Source organism: Mycteria americana, chromosome 1 (genome assembly GCF_035582795.1).
Source record: "Mycteria americana isolate JAX WOST 10 ecotype Jacksonville Zoo and Gardens chromosome 1, USCA_MyAme_1.0, whole genome shotgun sequence".
NCBI classification, from domain to species: domain Eukaryota; kingdom Metazoa; phylum Chordata; class Aves; order Ciconiiformes; family Ciconiidae; genus Mycteria; species Mycteria americana.
Window position 1 is genome coordinate 53,932,699 of NC_134365.1, and position 15,876 is coordinate 53,948,574.

Sequence of the window (15,876 nt, forward strand, 5' to 3'; positions counted from 1 at the left end):
TACTGGGCTCTTTATTCTACCTTCTGCCTACTCAAAAATGTCTTCAACTTTTTTTCCCCCTAGAAATTTAGTACTCCCTGGAAGAGATTTTTCACTTCAATGCCAGTTTATGCAATCATTGTGGCGAACTTTTGCAGAAGCTGGACCTTCTATTTGCTCCTTATAAGTCAGCCTGCTTACTTTGAAGAAGTCTTTGGGTTTGCAATAAGCAAGGTAAATGTCTGAGATGAAGCAGTGACCTTCAGACCTCACCCTAGGAGATGCAGAGTGCTTGAAGATCCCCAGATCTCTCTGGGGTCATTACAGTAGATTATTCACAGTAGTTGGGATGACATACTTCTGGTGATCTGATAGAAAGAAAAGCCTGCTAGCATCCAATTATTAGCAAAAGGAAAGAACTGAAAAGTTGTTTTGGGAAAGAGTTCATTAAAAACCCCATATATTATGAAACTGCAAGGTAAGTAAATAGAAATGCACATTTTGTTTAGTGCTAGCAGTTTAGCATTACTTGCCAAGTAATTTTTATCCTTTTTTTTTTTTTATTTCATTACTTTTCATTGACAGTGAGGGGTCAAATTCTGTATGGATTGATATTACCTGCCACTGCCACTTCATTAAAGCCAGCATTTTTACACTCCCTCTTCAGAGCATGAATCAGGACTTCAGAATATTTGTTTCAGAAAAGTTTTCCCAACATTCCTTTAAAAAACCCACTTGCTCTATTGTAATTTTCAAGCAAGTGTAACCCTGCAAACTGATAACAAACAACATCATTATCTGTGTGGTCTAGGAGCACCAGTGTGCCCAGGTTCTGCAATGCTGTCGTGGTAGCAATGACACTTTGAATGGTCAAGTGCAGCATGGAGATGAAGAACAGGGGTATTAAGACAAAATAGGTTTGTTTATTCTGAATTGCCTTTCATAAATGCTAAAGTTGCACCTCTGTGTACCTCACTAGTTAAAAACTAATGTAAAACTGACTCAGTGTCAATGTAAGGAGGTTGCACATCCTAAAAAATAAACTCAAACTTCTCACTAAATTCCTTCTTCAAAGAAAAGCTTCTAGAAGGTGGCATGCTGATCACTAAAACTCTGCAAAATAGCCTTTTCGCGTATCTGGGATAAGTACCAGAGCTAACAGAAACAGTAATAACCCTTTGGCAGAAAATTCACCAAGGGTAAGTCACACTTGACCAATCTGATAAACTTCTATGATGAAATGACGGGCCTGGTAGACAAGAGGAGAGCAGTGGATATTGTCTACCTAGACTTCACTAAGGCCTTTGACACCATCTCCCATAACAGCCTCATAGACAAGCTGTTGATATATGGGCTGGTTGAGCAGACAGTGAGGTAGATTGAAAACTGGCTGAATGGCCAGGTCCAGAGGGTGGTGATCAGTAGCACGAGGTCTAGTTGGAGGCCAGTAACTAGCAGTGTACCCCAAGGGTCAATACTGGGCCTGATCCTGTTTGACATCTTCATTAATAGTCTGGATGATGGGGTAGAGTGCACCCTCAGCAAGTTTGCACATGACACAAAACTAGGAGGAGAGGCTGATATGCCAGAGGGTTGTGCTGCCATCCAGAGGGACCTCGACAGGCTGGAGAAATGTGCTGACAGGAATCTCATGAAGTTCAACAAGGGGACGTGGAAAGTCCTGCACCTGGGGAGGAACAAGCCCACACACTGGTACATGCTGGAGGGTTACCCAGCTGGAATGCAGCTTTGCCGAAAAGGACCTGGGGGTCCTGGTGGACACCAGGTTGAACATAAGCCAGCAATGTGCCCTTGTGGTAAAGAAGGTGAATGGTATCCTGTGCTGCACTAGGCAAATTATTGCCAGCAGGTGGAGGAAGGTGATCTTTCCCGTCTACACAGCACTGATGAGGCCATACCTGGAGTACTGTGTCCAGTTCTGGGTTCCCTAGTACAAGAGAGACAGGGACATACTGGAGAGAGCCCAATGAAGCTCCTCAAAGATGATTAAGGAACTGGAGCCTCTCCAGTTCCTATGAGGAAAGGCTGAGAGAGCTGGGACTGTTTAGCCTGGAGAAGAGAAGGCTCAGGAGGATCTCATCAACGTCTACAAATACCTGACAGGAGGGTGCAAAGAAGACAGAGCCAGGCTCTTCTCAGTAGTGCCTAGTGACAGGATCAGAGGCAATGGGCACATTCTGAAGCACAGGAGGTCCCATCCGAACATCAGGAAACACTTTTTTACTCTGAGGGTGACTGAGCACTTGCACAGGTTGCCAAGAGAGGTCGTGGAGTCTCCATTCTAAGGTCACTCCATCCTAAGGTCACCCAGGTCTTGGCTGCAGGTACTGTTGGAGGAAAGGTCTGCAATCCTCCCACACAAGGATCCAGGATGAAAATGTGTCCAATGGGGGGTGGGAGGGAAGAGGTGAAGAAAAGGTGTGGTTCCTATTCTCTTCCCTCTAAATCCTGAGGGAGGACACGAGCAGTAAGCACTCATTTGTCTAATTGCAGGTTGGCCTTTTGTCGGCAGTTCCTCACATGGTCATGACAATCATTGTACCCATTGGAGGGCAGCTAGCTGACTTCTTACGGAGCAGGAAGATTTTAACCACTACAACTGTAAGGAAGGTCATGAATTGTGGAGGTACTATTGGATTCTGAAAATAAGATATTTCAATTGTGTGCTGCAGTTGACGCAAGTATCATAGTTTGGTCCAGGTTTAATTGTAACAAGAGACAAATTACTCTAGATTGCATTTGCAGCTCGTTAATCTGAAGCATTTAATGGAGAGCTGATGTTAGATGTCCTCAGGGCATAAATCCTTACTCATATGAGCATGCTTTCAAAAAGGGAGGAAGCAAGAAGCCTGGTTAAAGGGCAATAGGGACTGGCCCAGAAGATTAGTGTGATCAAATAGGCCTCATCCTGCAAGCTTGTACAAACGAAGTTAACCATGTACTGTGGTGCTGGAGAGATCCTTTCCCAGTGGATATAGCCTGGCAATAACTGGCCATGTTCCCACGTGCTACTTCCAGGAGAACCCACTGGCAAGTTTAGGCTGGAAGGGTTGGGTAAAAAAAAAGATGGGGGAAAGACAGACTCATTTTTACTCAGCACAAAATAGTTTGTTTCCAGTTTAGTCACTGAACTGAAAAATCAATGACATCTACATGTAAGGAAGATACTAAATTAGAACAAAAATTTCAAGCCAGGTAGCCTGTGGAGTTGCTCTCCTCTGCCAGTTCCCGGCTTACATTATTTATGGATGGCACAGGCTGTCTGGAGTAGAGATGCCTGTGGTCAGAGATGCCGTGCAGCTTGGCTACGCATCTTCACAAAGGATTCTCAGAGTCATTGTGTTTTCAGGGCATATTTTCAGTATCATTAAAAAAAATAAATAGAAGGATTGTAATGTTACATACTAGAAAATGTTAATTTGCAGTAATGGCAGATGACTGGAAGTTCCCTGTGATACTCAGGGCTGTCCTATTGTGTTGGTGGCACACTTGTCTGAAAAATGCTCTTTTGCTCCATTTGCCAAGAACATCTCAAATCACTACAACCATGAGAAACTGAAGGCAAGAAGTACTTTTCTCCTTTCCCTACCACATTTGTGTGTTTGTGAATTTTTCAGTGCTCTGCACAGGATCACCTTCTTATTGTTTCCCTGTACTGCTCAGTGAGTTTATGTCACCAATTGCTTGGGTCATTTACACAGCAATAAGGAGAAAAAAGTCTATTCTCAAACAATAAATATTCAAATATTTCTGTGAATCCACAAAGCTGCCAAGTATGTTCAAGAACAGCTGTAAGATACAAAAGAATTTTGTCTCATTTTAAGTTGCTATTCTGGCTAGACCTTATTGGTATCTCTGTGACGAATAGTAATTCAAATGTAATTTATTCCCATGTGTTTCATTTGAAGGCTTTGGGATGGAAGCAACCTTGCTTTTGGTGGTTGGTTATTCTCATACAAAAGGTGTGGCTATTTCCTTTCTGGTGTTAGCAGTAGGCTTCAGTGGCTTTGCAATTTCAGGTAAGAATTGATCTTATTATTGGTTTTACTACTAGTGATAAAAGTGATGTTATTATCCTCAGTGTTGTTACTGTCATCATTTCTATTATTCTGTTTGCTCTTTATGTAGCTGCTTATGGGGTATGCCCCATTTCTTCCCATATCAGAAATAATTTACTTCAGTATCTGTGAAACATGTTGCACAGAGGACATGAAGCTTTGAAAGAACCTGCTCTTTATTGATTCCAGTTTACATCAGCTTTGTGCTGTTATTTCCTAATATACTTTTACAGTGTCAGCCACCTTTTCGTCTTGCATAAACAGTATCCCTAAAAGGAGAGAGAGAGAATTACTCTGGAATGAATAGTTGCTCAAAGGCTATCAGTTGCAACCCCGCTCCCAGCCCTAGCTGCCAGTTTCTGCTTTCTAGGTCAGTCATCTCTCTGTTGTGTCCTATAACCAGCCCTTCTCCAGAACAGCTGTTTCTAACACTTTCATGGGTCTCACTATTCTCAGACTGACTTTTGTAGCTCCACCAGTATCATCGTTATTAAAAAAAACCTTTTATTATGAAGATGGAAGGCCAGCTAACAGACTGCCAAGAAGATGGATCTATTGAGCAAAACTGACCAGCAAAGTAACTGGTCTTCAGTTGTTTCAGGATTATGCAGATGGGAAGTAGTTTTGCTACCTGGTTATGAGGTGCTTGCATAGCAGGCCATTTCTATCAATCAATTTTTATTGCAGGATTTTCCCAGTACTCAGCTTTTTATTGTATTTAATCCCATGGACTTGGAATTCATCACCCTTTCTTGTGATCAACCATAGCTCATATGACTAATTTTCATTACCTAAAGCAAGATAATTATCTGAGCTGATTTTTACTATTTGTTTTTATTTCTTAATGAAATATGTACCCAGAAGATACGCTACAGTAAGGGTAATTATTTTTCCTACTGGTTTATATTCTGGGTTTTTTTATCATGTTGTTAAACTGCTACTTAAAGTATCAGAAAACATGTACTAAAAACCACTACTACCTAAATAAAAAGATATCAGCCATTTAACAAACATGAGGCATTCATTCCTTAATTTAAAAAGTTTGCCGAGTGCATTGTTTCAGTATGAGAAGATGGGAAGCACAGATACTTTAAACAAGGCCAAAACGAACTATATTTTCTATACAACATGATCCCCATAGGTGGGGAAAAAAGAGGTTTTGAAAAAGAATAAAGAGTTGCAATATATCTTCCATCTTTATCACCAAGAAAATACAACCCTTCTTTCTCATATATATGGTAATGGGGTTTCCTACCTTTTTCAGGCTTCTCCAGCCAGAATGGCTGTAGAAAGCCCTGTTGGCCTGGTAGCGCAAAGCTGTATAGTTGACTGTATCTCTGATTTGTTGTAGGATTCAATGTGAATCACTTGGACATAGCCCCACGTTACGCCAGCATTCTGATGGGGATCTCCAATGGCGTGGGGACGCTGTCGGGCATGGTGTGCCCGCTCATCGTTGGTGCAATGACAAAACATAAGGTAACATTTCTCCATGTTTTCTAGGAAAAGGATTAGGTAATGCAACAAAAGTTAAGACATTTCGAAGCTTCCTGGGAACTCCATTTCATCATCGATCTCTGCAGCTGTTTTCTGTTGTTGTTTGTTTTAAACATTCACTTTTACAATATCACGGGGGCCAGATTCTCAGCTATTATAAACTAATTATCTGTGTAGGCAGATATTATTTTATACCACCTGAGGCTAGGTTGCTGCAATATCTCCATACTACTGGGTAATGTTTATAGGACTTGGAAACCTCCTCTACAGCACATCCCTGGTAGGGTTCCTAAGCAATCACTGATCTACAATAAGATTAACTTAGTTGTTAGAGAAATCCCTGCATTTCCAACTCCACAAATATTTCACATGCAAGAGAGAAACTTCACTGTTAGGAAAAAAAAAATCCCATGTTTTATTTTATTAGCTGTTGCTATAAAAAAAAAAAATCTTCACAATGACTCTCATAAATTGTTCTATATGTAACATCAGGAATCAAACAGTGATCACGGTCATTGTTCAATATGTGCTAATTCATGGTCTAATTCAGAGAGTAATATTTCTTTTTAGTGCAAACTTAATGAGACCTGCACCATTCTTTCAGACCCGGGAAGAATGGCAAAACGTCTTTCTGATCGCAGCCCTGGTGCATTACAGTGGAGTGATATTCTACGCTATTTTTGCTTCTGGGGAGAAGCAGGAATGGGCTGACCCTGAAAACCTCAATGAAGAGAAATGTGGCATAATTGATCAGGATGAACTAGCTGAAGAAACAGAGATGAACAATGAAACTTTTGTAAGTCCAAAGAAAATGTACGGTGCTACCAGCCAAAACAGTGAAGTACAGAGAAGGGAATGGAGAAAGCAAAAGCAAGTAACTCCAGACATGGAAGAACAGACTTCTCACCATTACGAAAATGGAAATTTTCAAGATTTGTCATAATACTTGAAATTGTAAGGTTTGTATAGCAGCTACTCCCATCCCCCCTTCTGCCCAGCTGCCCCAAATCATCTGGTATCTATATTTATTTTCTTATTCAATTGTGTTACATCTGGCCATGTGGCTAGATACAAGGGGTGGTAGTTCCCTTCTAACAGTATGGAAGAGGACTGACAACAATGGGACTGGGAGAAGTGATACTAAATCCTTGCTCAGCCATCGTATCCCCTTGGGAGGAGCTCCTGCACCCATTAGGAGATGGCCAGACCTGACAGGGCTCCTGCGTGGTGCAAGCCTATGACTGTAGGAGCAAGGAGTGCCCTCATCATCTTCTCACCTGAACAGAGAAAGGACAAGTTTGTATCAGATGGTGGATCCACAGTGATATATGTAATTACTGGGGCTCCAGTAGCATGAAAGTCTGCCCTGAGTGGCCCTACTTTGCCTTTTTAGGATTCCTGTAGGCTGGCATTTGAGCTGCTTAACCCATGTCAAATTGCAAGCTCATGCTGAAAGAAAAGCAGTTTTATGGCAGTAGGCTGTAATTAATTACTAACAGTCACTCAACAACAGGAAGAGGAACATGTAGCAGACATGGCACAGTATTGCTTCAACAGTTCCTTCAAATTGATTGACAGTCTGCTTTATATGCATAGCCCACAGAGTCTGGATAAGGCAATAAAATGGATACTTGTGAGAGTTCTCCCCCTCCAAAGATTTTGTCGTGGCATGAAATAATTTTGAATACAAAATCATCGTTAGTGATGCAATATTATTAATCCTTATGAAAGGAAATGTTAGTCCTGTTGGGATTAGGTTTCTCACTCAATTCATTGTTGTGAAGTAATTTAAATATATTTTTCTAGTATTATACTGATAGAGTTCTGGCCTCAACCCCAACAGTCCTCAATTAGGTGAATGAGCTTACTTACACAAATAAAGTCTTTAGTTCTGGATCTGTAACTTTTCAATGCCTCAGTCTTGCTGTTGCTACAAATGAAGTACTGTACCATTTGAGAATTAACAGAGTGTCTATGTCTGAAAGTAATTTTCTTCTGCCATTGGTATATGTTTGACAGTATAAAGTGGCTTTAGCCTTTTTCTACCATTTTTAGAATCAACCAGTGGAGCATGCTGTATCATCTCAAGCACTTAGCTGCAACTCAGAGACTCATTGTGGCATTAATACTCTTTTCAGAATGGAGAATTTCAGTAAGCTGTGATTTAATTTGTCTTTCATTATGATTACTGCCTCATTAAATGCAAGTGAAAGCTATCCTATCTAGCCTATGATGTGCTTTGTGATGTTTCAGTATTATTGTTCTCATGTACCATGTATAGCCACTGTGATGCACACGAGCTTTGAACATTTCTAATATGCATTTTGCTATTTTGTTGAAGTGCAATTGAGTGGAATTACACTTGTACATTCATTTGAATCCATGGATGACTTATCTTCCCTACAAATGTGTCATGGTTTAGCTTCAGTTGGCAACTAGGCATCACATAGCCGCTCGCTCACCCTTACCCTCTGCTGCCCGGTGGGATGGGGGAGAGAATCTGAAGAGCAAAAGTAAGAAAACTCATGGGCTGAGATAAGAACAGTTTAATAATTAAAATAAAATAATAATAATAATAGTAATAAATTGTAATGAAAAGGAAAACAACAAGAGAGAGAGGAACAAAACCCAGGGGAAAAAAAAAAAAGTGATGTAACCGCTCACCACCCACCAACCAACACCCATCCAGTCCCCGAGCAGCGATCACTGCCCACCCCCGACCAACTCCCCCCAGTTTATATACTGAGCATGACATCATATGGTACAGAATAGCCCTTTGGCCAGTTTGGATCAACTGTCTTGGCTGTGCCCCCTCCCAGCTTCTTGTGCACCTGGCAGAGCATGGGAAGCTGAAAAGTTTTTGACTAGTACAAGCACTACTTAGCAACAACTGAAACATCAGTGTGTTATCAACATTGTTCTCATACTAAATCCAAAACACAGCACTATATCAGCTACTAGGAAGAAAATTAACTCTATCCCAGCTGAAACCAGGACAAAATGTAATTAAACATGGAGACCAGGAAGTTAACTGATTCTCTTTTCATGTCTCTGGTTCCTTTTCTACCCAGCAAAATCCAATCTACAAGTATATATGGATGACAAGTAAAGTAAGCTGAATGGATGCATGCCTAATTTGACTCCAGCAAGGATTTTTTAATTGGTCATCAGCAGATAATTTAATGATATGGCTATTGTTACAGTACAACTCAATCCTACCTTGACACAATGCTTTTCCAGGCAATCATATTCAGATGTTTGGGCTGTCTTTCTCCCTTTCCTTTTCATCTGTTTAAAATTGTTCAGCTGCATTGCATGAAGTGTAATCAGCATCAGCATCAGCACTGGTTGGAAGTTAGTTTTCTTTTCTGGAAATCTTTGTTACTTAATCAACTCTTTGATCTACACAGTGGCTTCCACAATACTGTATGACCAAGAATAAAACCAACTTATTGCGATCAAACAGGCTTTGTAACTCCAGTTTTGATAGATGTCTCTATCTGCAACCTGCTCCAATAGCCTTTTCCTGTGGGATCCGAGAGCGCACAATCACCGAGGGTGTTTCTGCTAAAAATGTCTTCTTAAAATATGTTAGAATTTGGGACATTTAAACAATCAGGCAAACAGCTGGCATATCCCAACCTGACTCCAAAAAAGTCATGGCTCTAATGCTAGTGGATGCGAATAACTCAAATGATATTTTCTAAGGAGAAATATTAGCTTAATTAAACTTCATTTATTGCATTATTTGTGTATTTTGCTGTCCCCATGTCCAAAATAACTTTCGCATGTTTTCAAATATAAGACAGCGCCTATACACTCAGAGTTTGATTTGAAAATGGCTTTCTGATTGCAGACGAAAGCAAAATTTGTTTTATACTGGAAAAGAGATCTTAAGCAAGCTAGAGGACGAGTCAGCTCTCCATAATGTGAAATGGTAGGATAGGCCACGGAATATTACTTTAAGTCTGAGAAGAGAAAAAGTAGGACACTAAGTCCTAGGTATATGTTGTTCAGTGTTGTTATCCACTGATCTTTCTTAACAAAGAAAGCTGCAGCTTTTATTTCCTTGACAGCTGATGTTTTCCAGGCACTACTAGCAGAAGTTTATTGGTAATTAATACTCTTCTTATATTTATGTAAGAGTTAAACAAAATGTTCCTTGTAGTGAGAAAGGAAAAATTAATGACAGAAACAATGAAAATTCACCTGAATAGAAACTTCTCCAGGGAAATAATCACTTGGTCCAAAAGAATATACAGACTTTTGGGTAAAAAATACAGCAAGGGCATCCAGATGTTAACAAAGTGCCAGGAGGAGTCTCATGTGTGTAACATAATTAATTTGAAAGTAGCAAGGCAAAAATTAATTCAAGATCACGCAAAATATGTCATGGCTTCACATGAATATTTCCAATTGACTCCTGTTTTCAGATAGTTACAGAGATCTTTAGTCATTATTTTAAGGATTTTTTTTAGGGAAAATTCGGTAAAAAAACAGATTTCTTATCTTATTTTTCTTCCCATTTTCCTTTAAAGGCCTTAATTTGAGAGTGCTATGTAATTATTCATATTTTAAGAGAGAAGAGTGAGTATGTCTTGTGGTTAAAAGAAGAGAAAGGGGAAAAGAGAAAAAGAGAAAGAAAGTTGCAGCTAAGAGCCAATGCAGACAGAAGGCTGAGGAATGACAAGAAATCAACTTCCAAATCCTGCAAACAGAACTTGGAGTTTTCTAGATATTTGAGTTAAAAACCTACAGGATGGGTCAAGACCTGATATTCTGCATCATCCCAAGGTTCAGGGAGTTCACTCAGGTCTCATTTTAAAGCTTAACTCTCATGAAATCAGGAATAAATATAGAGATTAAAAACTCCTCATTCTTATGTCGTCCAAATGCTTATGTTGGATTAGATAACACTGCTAATGAGATAATACTACGAATGCTACTGCAGCTCTATATGTACATGCAGAAGACAGTCTGGTAGCCTTCTTTGTAAAAACGCTTTTAATGACTCACATACTGATATCAGTTATTTCTTAACTTCTATTTGATAACAATGTTTAGCTGTGACAGGAAATATTGTCCCTTTTTTATCTCACCCTTTTTTGGTTTTAGTGTTTATACTGTTTAGCATTTTTACAGCTCTTCTATATGCAAAATTACATAAGTAAAGAAGAAATTTATGTGAGAAATGTAGTAAGATTGCACTCCTTCGTGCTGAACTATCTTTAAAATAGCGTAAGAGCCAACACATTTTTCCCCAAGAGCATACCATTTGGATTTTTAAAAATCTCCAATGTAATAAAAGCTTGACCCATTTAAATTGTTTTCCCCCTCATTTAATTAGTGTATTGGATATCTGCAGCAGCCAACAGACTACATTTGTTTATGTGTAACTGCATTTATCTGCTCAATAAAGTCAGTGCTCAGACTTGCCGTACAAACTTTTGGCATCCTCTTGGCTCCTTGTTTTAGGCTTAGTTCTACCTGCACAAGAAATTCAGAGCTCCTTTGAGGAGGTCATGGCTGTTTTGTTAAATACGTGTTAGGAAAACACCAGAACTCATGAAAAATAAATCTCTGTTGTCTCAGAGCTGTAGTTGCCCAGAGGCGTCCCACGAATCTTTGGAGCACCAACCTCAGGAAGACAACAACTTTTGTAAACCAGGAAATATTTAAGGTACACAACAAAGATAGTTCTGCTCTCAGGAGCTGGCAGTCATCACCAGAAGCACCATGCCAGGTGCTTTCTCTCTGCTGGGCATAGGAACAGCAAAGGACAAGTCAGAGAAACTTACTGATGCCATGTTTAAGACAAGGGGAATGGGACTCGCTCTTGTTTTAGGGAGGGGACTTTGAGCCCATCTGCTTGTTCCCTGCCCCCTCCCCACGCATGTAATCAAAAGAAAGATGTCTGTATGTCCTGAGAGACCCAGTCTATTTCCTGACAGGGATCAGTTCTGTAGTTTGTGCTGGTAGATAGAAATCTGCAGGGGGATGGAAGCAGCTTATGGGTCCCTGCTGATCCATGGTGGGCAAGGGAAAAATCATAGTACTAATGTGCACCTTGAATTTGGACGTGAAAGACAATAACGTTACGGACAAAAACAAGTGAAGGACAATCAACCTGAATGGGTGTAATGTTACTCCTGTGGAATTACGCTGGTGTATGGGGCGGGCAGAGGCAGCTGGAGTAACCCCAGCAGGTAGGTTTTACCTCGGCAGGGCAATGCAATATCCTCTGTCCTGTACTGTTCACTCCCATTTCCCATTGCTCTGTACTGGCTGCAGGTTTACCTGTTACAGCGCTTTGGGCATAGTACAGAAAAGAGCTACAGTTGCACTGGACCTTATCTTTACTCTTTATTTTCTTGTTTTCACACGTGGCTTCTCCTGGTTGACCCTTGCTAACTCACGGAATGGTACATGAGACCCCAGGTCAACACAGAGTCAATAATAGCAAGGGTTTGTTTTTTAGCAAATTCCCGATTTTTTTTTTTTTTTTGCCAGAAAGAGGGACATTTTAGGCCGAGGTTCCTGCTCACAGCAGCAGCCGCAGCAGCGGGGCCGTGGCAGGTGGCTGAGGTGTTACCCTGGCTGGCCGAAGGTCAAGGCCACGCTGGCCTGCTCCGCACCCTCCGCTCTGCCAGAGCACAAGGGGAAACGTCACGCCTGGACAGAGCTGGAGGGCAAAGTCGCTGACAAAGCTGGGAGGGAAACTACAGTCAGGATCTCTGTCCCCGGCCGTTGCTGGCTGCTGCGCTTACAGGAACTGCCAGAGCATGAGAGGCAGCCGGTGTTTCTAAGTCGTTTTCTCCATCCCACATCCACCTTTTCACTATTTCCAAACAACCACTTCTAGCCCAATTTCATTAAAAGCTGTGAGGAGCTTAAAATGCCCCGTTGACTGACTGGCACCCTCTGCTGTCGTATTTGCTTATGACAAGGAGCAGCCCACAGCTAATCCCCTCTGTCTCCTAAACTGCATCCAGAGCCGGGCGCCCATTCTTCCCAGTGCTCCCAGTCCATCCGTCCTTCAGCGCTCTCGAGCTGTACCTTTGGCCCGTGCATCCCTCTGCACTTAGTCCCCTCCACACGTGGAGCTGGAGGACATATTTTTATCCCTGCTATGCAGGAGCTTGAATGACTTCAGCTCTGGTGGCTCTTCTCCTTAACACTGCAGGGATCCCACAAATGGCAGCATGCATCAGGCAAGGGTGAGGGCAGGCCCAAAGCCCGCTGACCTGCTGGCTCTCTCATGCCGTGGCTCAGACAGGAGGATTACCTAGCAGTTGTCCTTAGGCAATTTTATGTCTTTCAGAGAAGATGTAGTGCTGACTCGTGCCAATTATTGGGAAAGACTTCCCCAAAGTTTAACAAAAGAATCTGCCTGTTCAAAAAGGCACGTAAGAGAAATTTGCTAACAGGTTGTTCTCTGACTTGTGTCAATGGTTGGCATTGGTTTTAGAGGACACAGGCACATGTTAGTTTGAAAAAAAATCACAGGATGTTTCCTTGAGCCATGAAATTACTGCAACAGCTGAAGGTCAGCAAACCCTCCAACCCAACACACCACACACACAGATTTCCTCATCAGGAAGGGTTGGTACAAATCCTTCTAGGGAGCATAGCTTTTCCTTCAGTAATATTTTCATTAGTGCTTCCCCCAAGAAATTATGAAATAGCTGAGGATGAGCAACTGAAATCTGTCAAACTTGTGCAGAGATTGAGTTTCCGCACCTGGTGTGCCCCCCAAAGTGCGAGTAGGCTTAACATTTTAATTTATTTCATGATGCTACATTTTCTTTGGGGAGCTGGATTTCTGTAGCTAGTGCCTTAGTGAAAGGTGCCCAGGTGAATTTGGTTACTCCACAACACATCACTTCTTACAGCATCACAGAATAGTTGAGGTTGGAAGGAACCTCTGGAGATCAACTAGTCCAACCCCTCCCACTCAAAGCAAGGTCAGCTAGAGCCAGTTGCCCAGGACTGTGTCCAGCTGGGTTTTGAATATCTCCAAATGTGGAGACTCCACAACCTCTCTGGGCAACCTGGTCCAGTGTTTCACCACTCTCACAGTGAAAAAATGTTTTCGTATGTTTAAGTGTTTTTTCCGGTATTTCAGTTAATGCCTGCTGCCTCTTGCCCTGTCACTGGATATCACTGAGAGAGTCTGGCTCCATCTTTACTTCACCACATCAGTTATTCATATACATTGATGAGAGCCCCTTTGTGCCTTCTCCAGGCTGAACAGTCCCAGCTCTCTCAGCCTCTCCTCACATGTCAGATGCTTCAACCCCTTAAACATCTTCATGGCTCTTCACTGGACTCGCTCCAGTAAGTCCATGTCCTACTTGCACTGGGGAGCCCAGAACTGGACCCAGCAGTCCAGATGGGCTTCACCAAAGCTCACAAGGGGGAGGGATCACCTCCCTTGACCTGTTGGCAATGCTCTTCCTAATACAGCCCAAGGGGCTGTTGGCCTTTTTTACCACGAAGGCACGTTGCTAGCTCATGTTCAACTTGTTGTCCACCAGGATGCCCAGGGTCTTCTCTGATAAGCTGCTTCCCAGCCTGCCCGCCCCCAGTGTCTGCTGGTGCACGGGGTTATTCCTCCTCAGGTGCAGGATTTGAATTTCCCTTTGTTGAAGTTCATGAAATTCCTGCTGGGCCATTTCTCCAACCTGTCAAGGCCCCTCTGTATGGCAGCACAACCATCTGGTGTATCAACCACTCCTTCTAGTTTTGTATCATCTGCAAAGCTGTTGAGGGGGCACTCTGTCCGATCATGCAGGTTATTGAGAAAAATATATTGGTCCCAGTGTTGACCCCTAGGATATACCACAGATTACTACCTCCAGATGGGCTTCATGCTGCTGATCCCAAACCTTTGAGATAACAGTTTAGTCAGTTTTAAATCCACCTCACTGTGTACTTATCTAGTGTATACTTCATTTTGTCAATGATGTTGTTATGGGAGACAGTGCTGAAAGCCTTGAAAAGTCAAACTCTCCCCTTGTTCACTGAGCCAGTCTTCTCATAGAAGGCTATCAGGTTCATTGCCTCCTTCTTCAAGATAAGAGTGATGTTTGCTTTTTTTCCAGTTGGTAGGAACCTTTCCCAAGTGCTATGACCCTTCAAAGACAGTTGAAAGTGGCCACACAGTGACATCAGGAGCTCCCTCAGCACTCTTGATATGTACTATCAGGACCCATGGACCTGTGCATGTCCAATCTATTTAGATATTCTCTAAGTTGATTCTCCTTCATGGGGCGTAAGTCTTTCTTGCTCTGGACTTTCACGCTGGTCTCAGGGACCTGGGATTCCCAGAGGCTGGTGTTACCAGTGAAGACTGAGGCAAAGAAGGCATCGAACACCTTGGCATTCTCACCCAGTCCCCTGCCCAATTCAGCAGCAAGTCCAAATTTTCCCTAGTTTTCCTTTTGTTGTTGATACACCTGTAGAAGCCTTCCTTGTTACCCTTCACATCTCTCACCAGATGCAATGTCAGGTGGGCTTTGGCTTTATTAACACCATCTCTGCATGCTTTGCATGCTCTTTATTCCTCCTGGGTCACCTGACACTGCTTCCACCACCTGTATGCTTCTTTTCTACGTTTGATTTTAGTTAGGAGCTCCTTGTTGATCCATGCAGGCCTCCTGACACCTTTGCTTGACTTCCTACTTTTCAGGATGGACTGTTCTTTATCTTAAAGGAGGTGATTTTTGAATGCTAACCAGCTCTTCTGGACTTCTTTTCTCTCCAGGTCCATTTTCCATGAGATTCTTCCAAGCAAGTCCTCAACAGGCCAAAGTATGCTTTCCTGGTGCAGGGTTATGATCCTGCTTTTTGTCTTGTTTCTGCCTCTTCAGATCTTAAACTTCACTATCCCATTGTCACTGCAGCCAAAGCTGCCCATGACCTTCATGCTCCCAAGCAATTCTTCCTTGTTTTAAAGAATCAGGTCCAGCAGAGCATGCCCTCTCTTCAGCTCCTCAATCACTTGTTATCAGTTATAATCAGTTATCAGTTATCAACAATGCACTTCAGAAACTACCTGCATTGCTTGTCCCTGCTGTGTTGTCCCTCCAGCGGATATTGGGGTGGTTAAGTCCCTCATGAGGACCACGGGCTGCACACATGAGACTTCTTCCAGTTGTCCAAAGAAGGTCTCGTCTACTTCTTCCCCTTCAGACAGTCTGTAAGAGACAACCACCAGAACATTGCCCTCATTGGTCTACCTCTAAGCTCTCAGCCGGCTCAACCTCCATCCCAAGGCAGAGCTCCATGCATGCCTGCTGCTCTTGTCTACAGGGCAATT

At 42.2% G+C, this 15,876-nt stretch overlaps 1 protein-coding gene across 1 annotated transcript in view; it reads left to right on the forward strand.

The window, feature by feature from the left end:
- SLC17A8 (solute carrier family 17 member 8) overlaps positions 1–15,348 on the forward strand; it is a 38,439-nt gene extending 23,091 nt beyond the window's left edge. Inside the window, exons 8-14 of the mRNA XM_075491648.1 lie at positions 64–213; positions 2,494–2,626; positions 3,909–4,019; positions 5,410–5,537; positions 6,160–6,514; positions 7,611–7,707; positions 15,322–15,348. Of these exons, the coding sequence (XP_075347763.1) occupies positions 64–213; positions 2,494–2,626; positions 3,909–4,019; positions 5,410–5,537; positions 6,160–6,498 (861 nt within the window). The 3' untranslated portion in view covers positions 6,499–6,514; positions 7,611–7,707; positions 15,322–15,348. The remainder of the gene's footprint in view (positions 1–63; positions 214–2,493; positions 2,627–3,908; positions 4,020–5,409; positions 5,538–6,159; positions 6,515–7,610; positions 7,708–15,321) is intronic.
- The last annotated feature ends 528 nt before the right edge of the window (positions 15,349–15,876 follow it).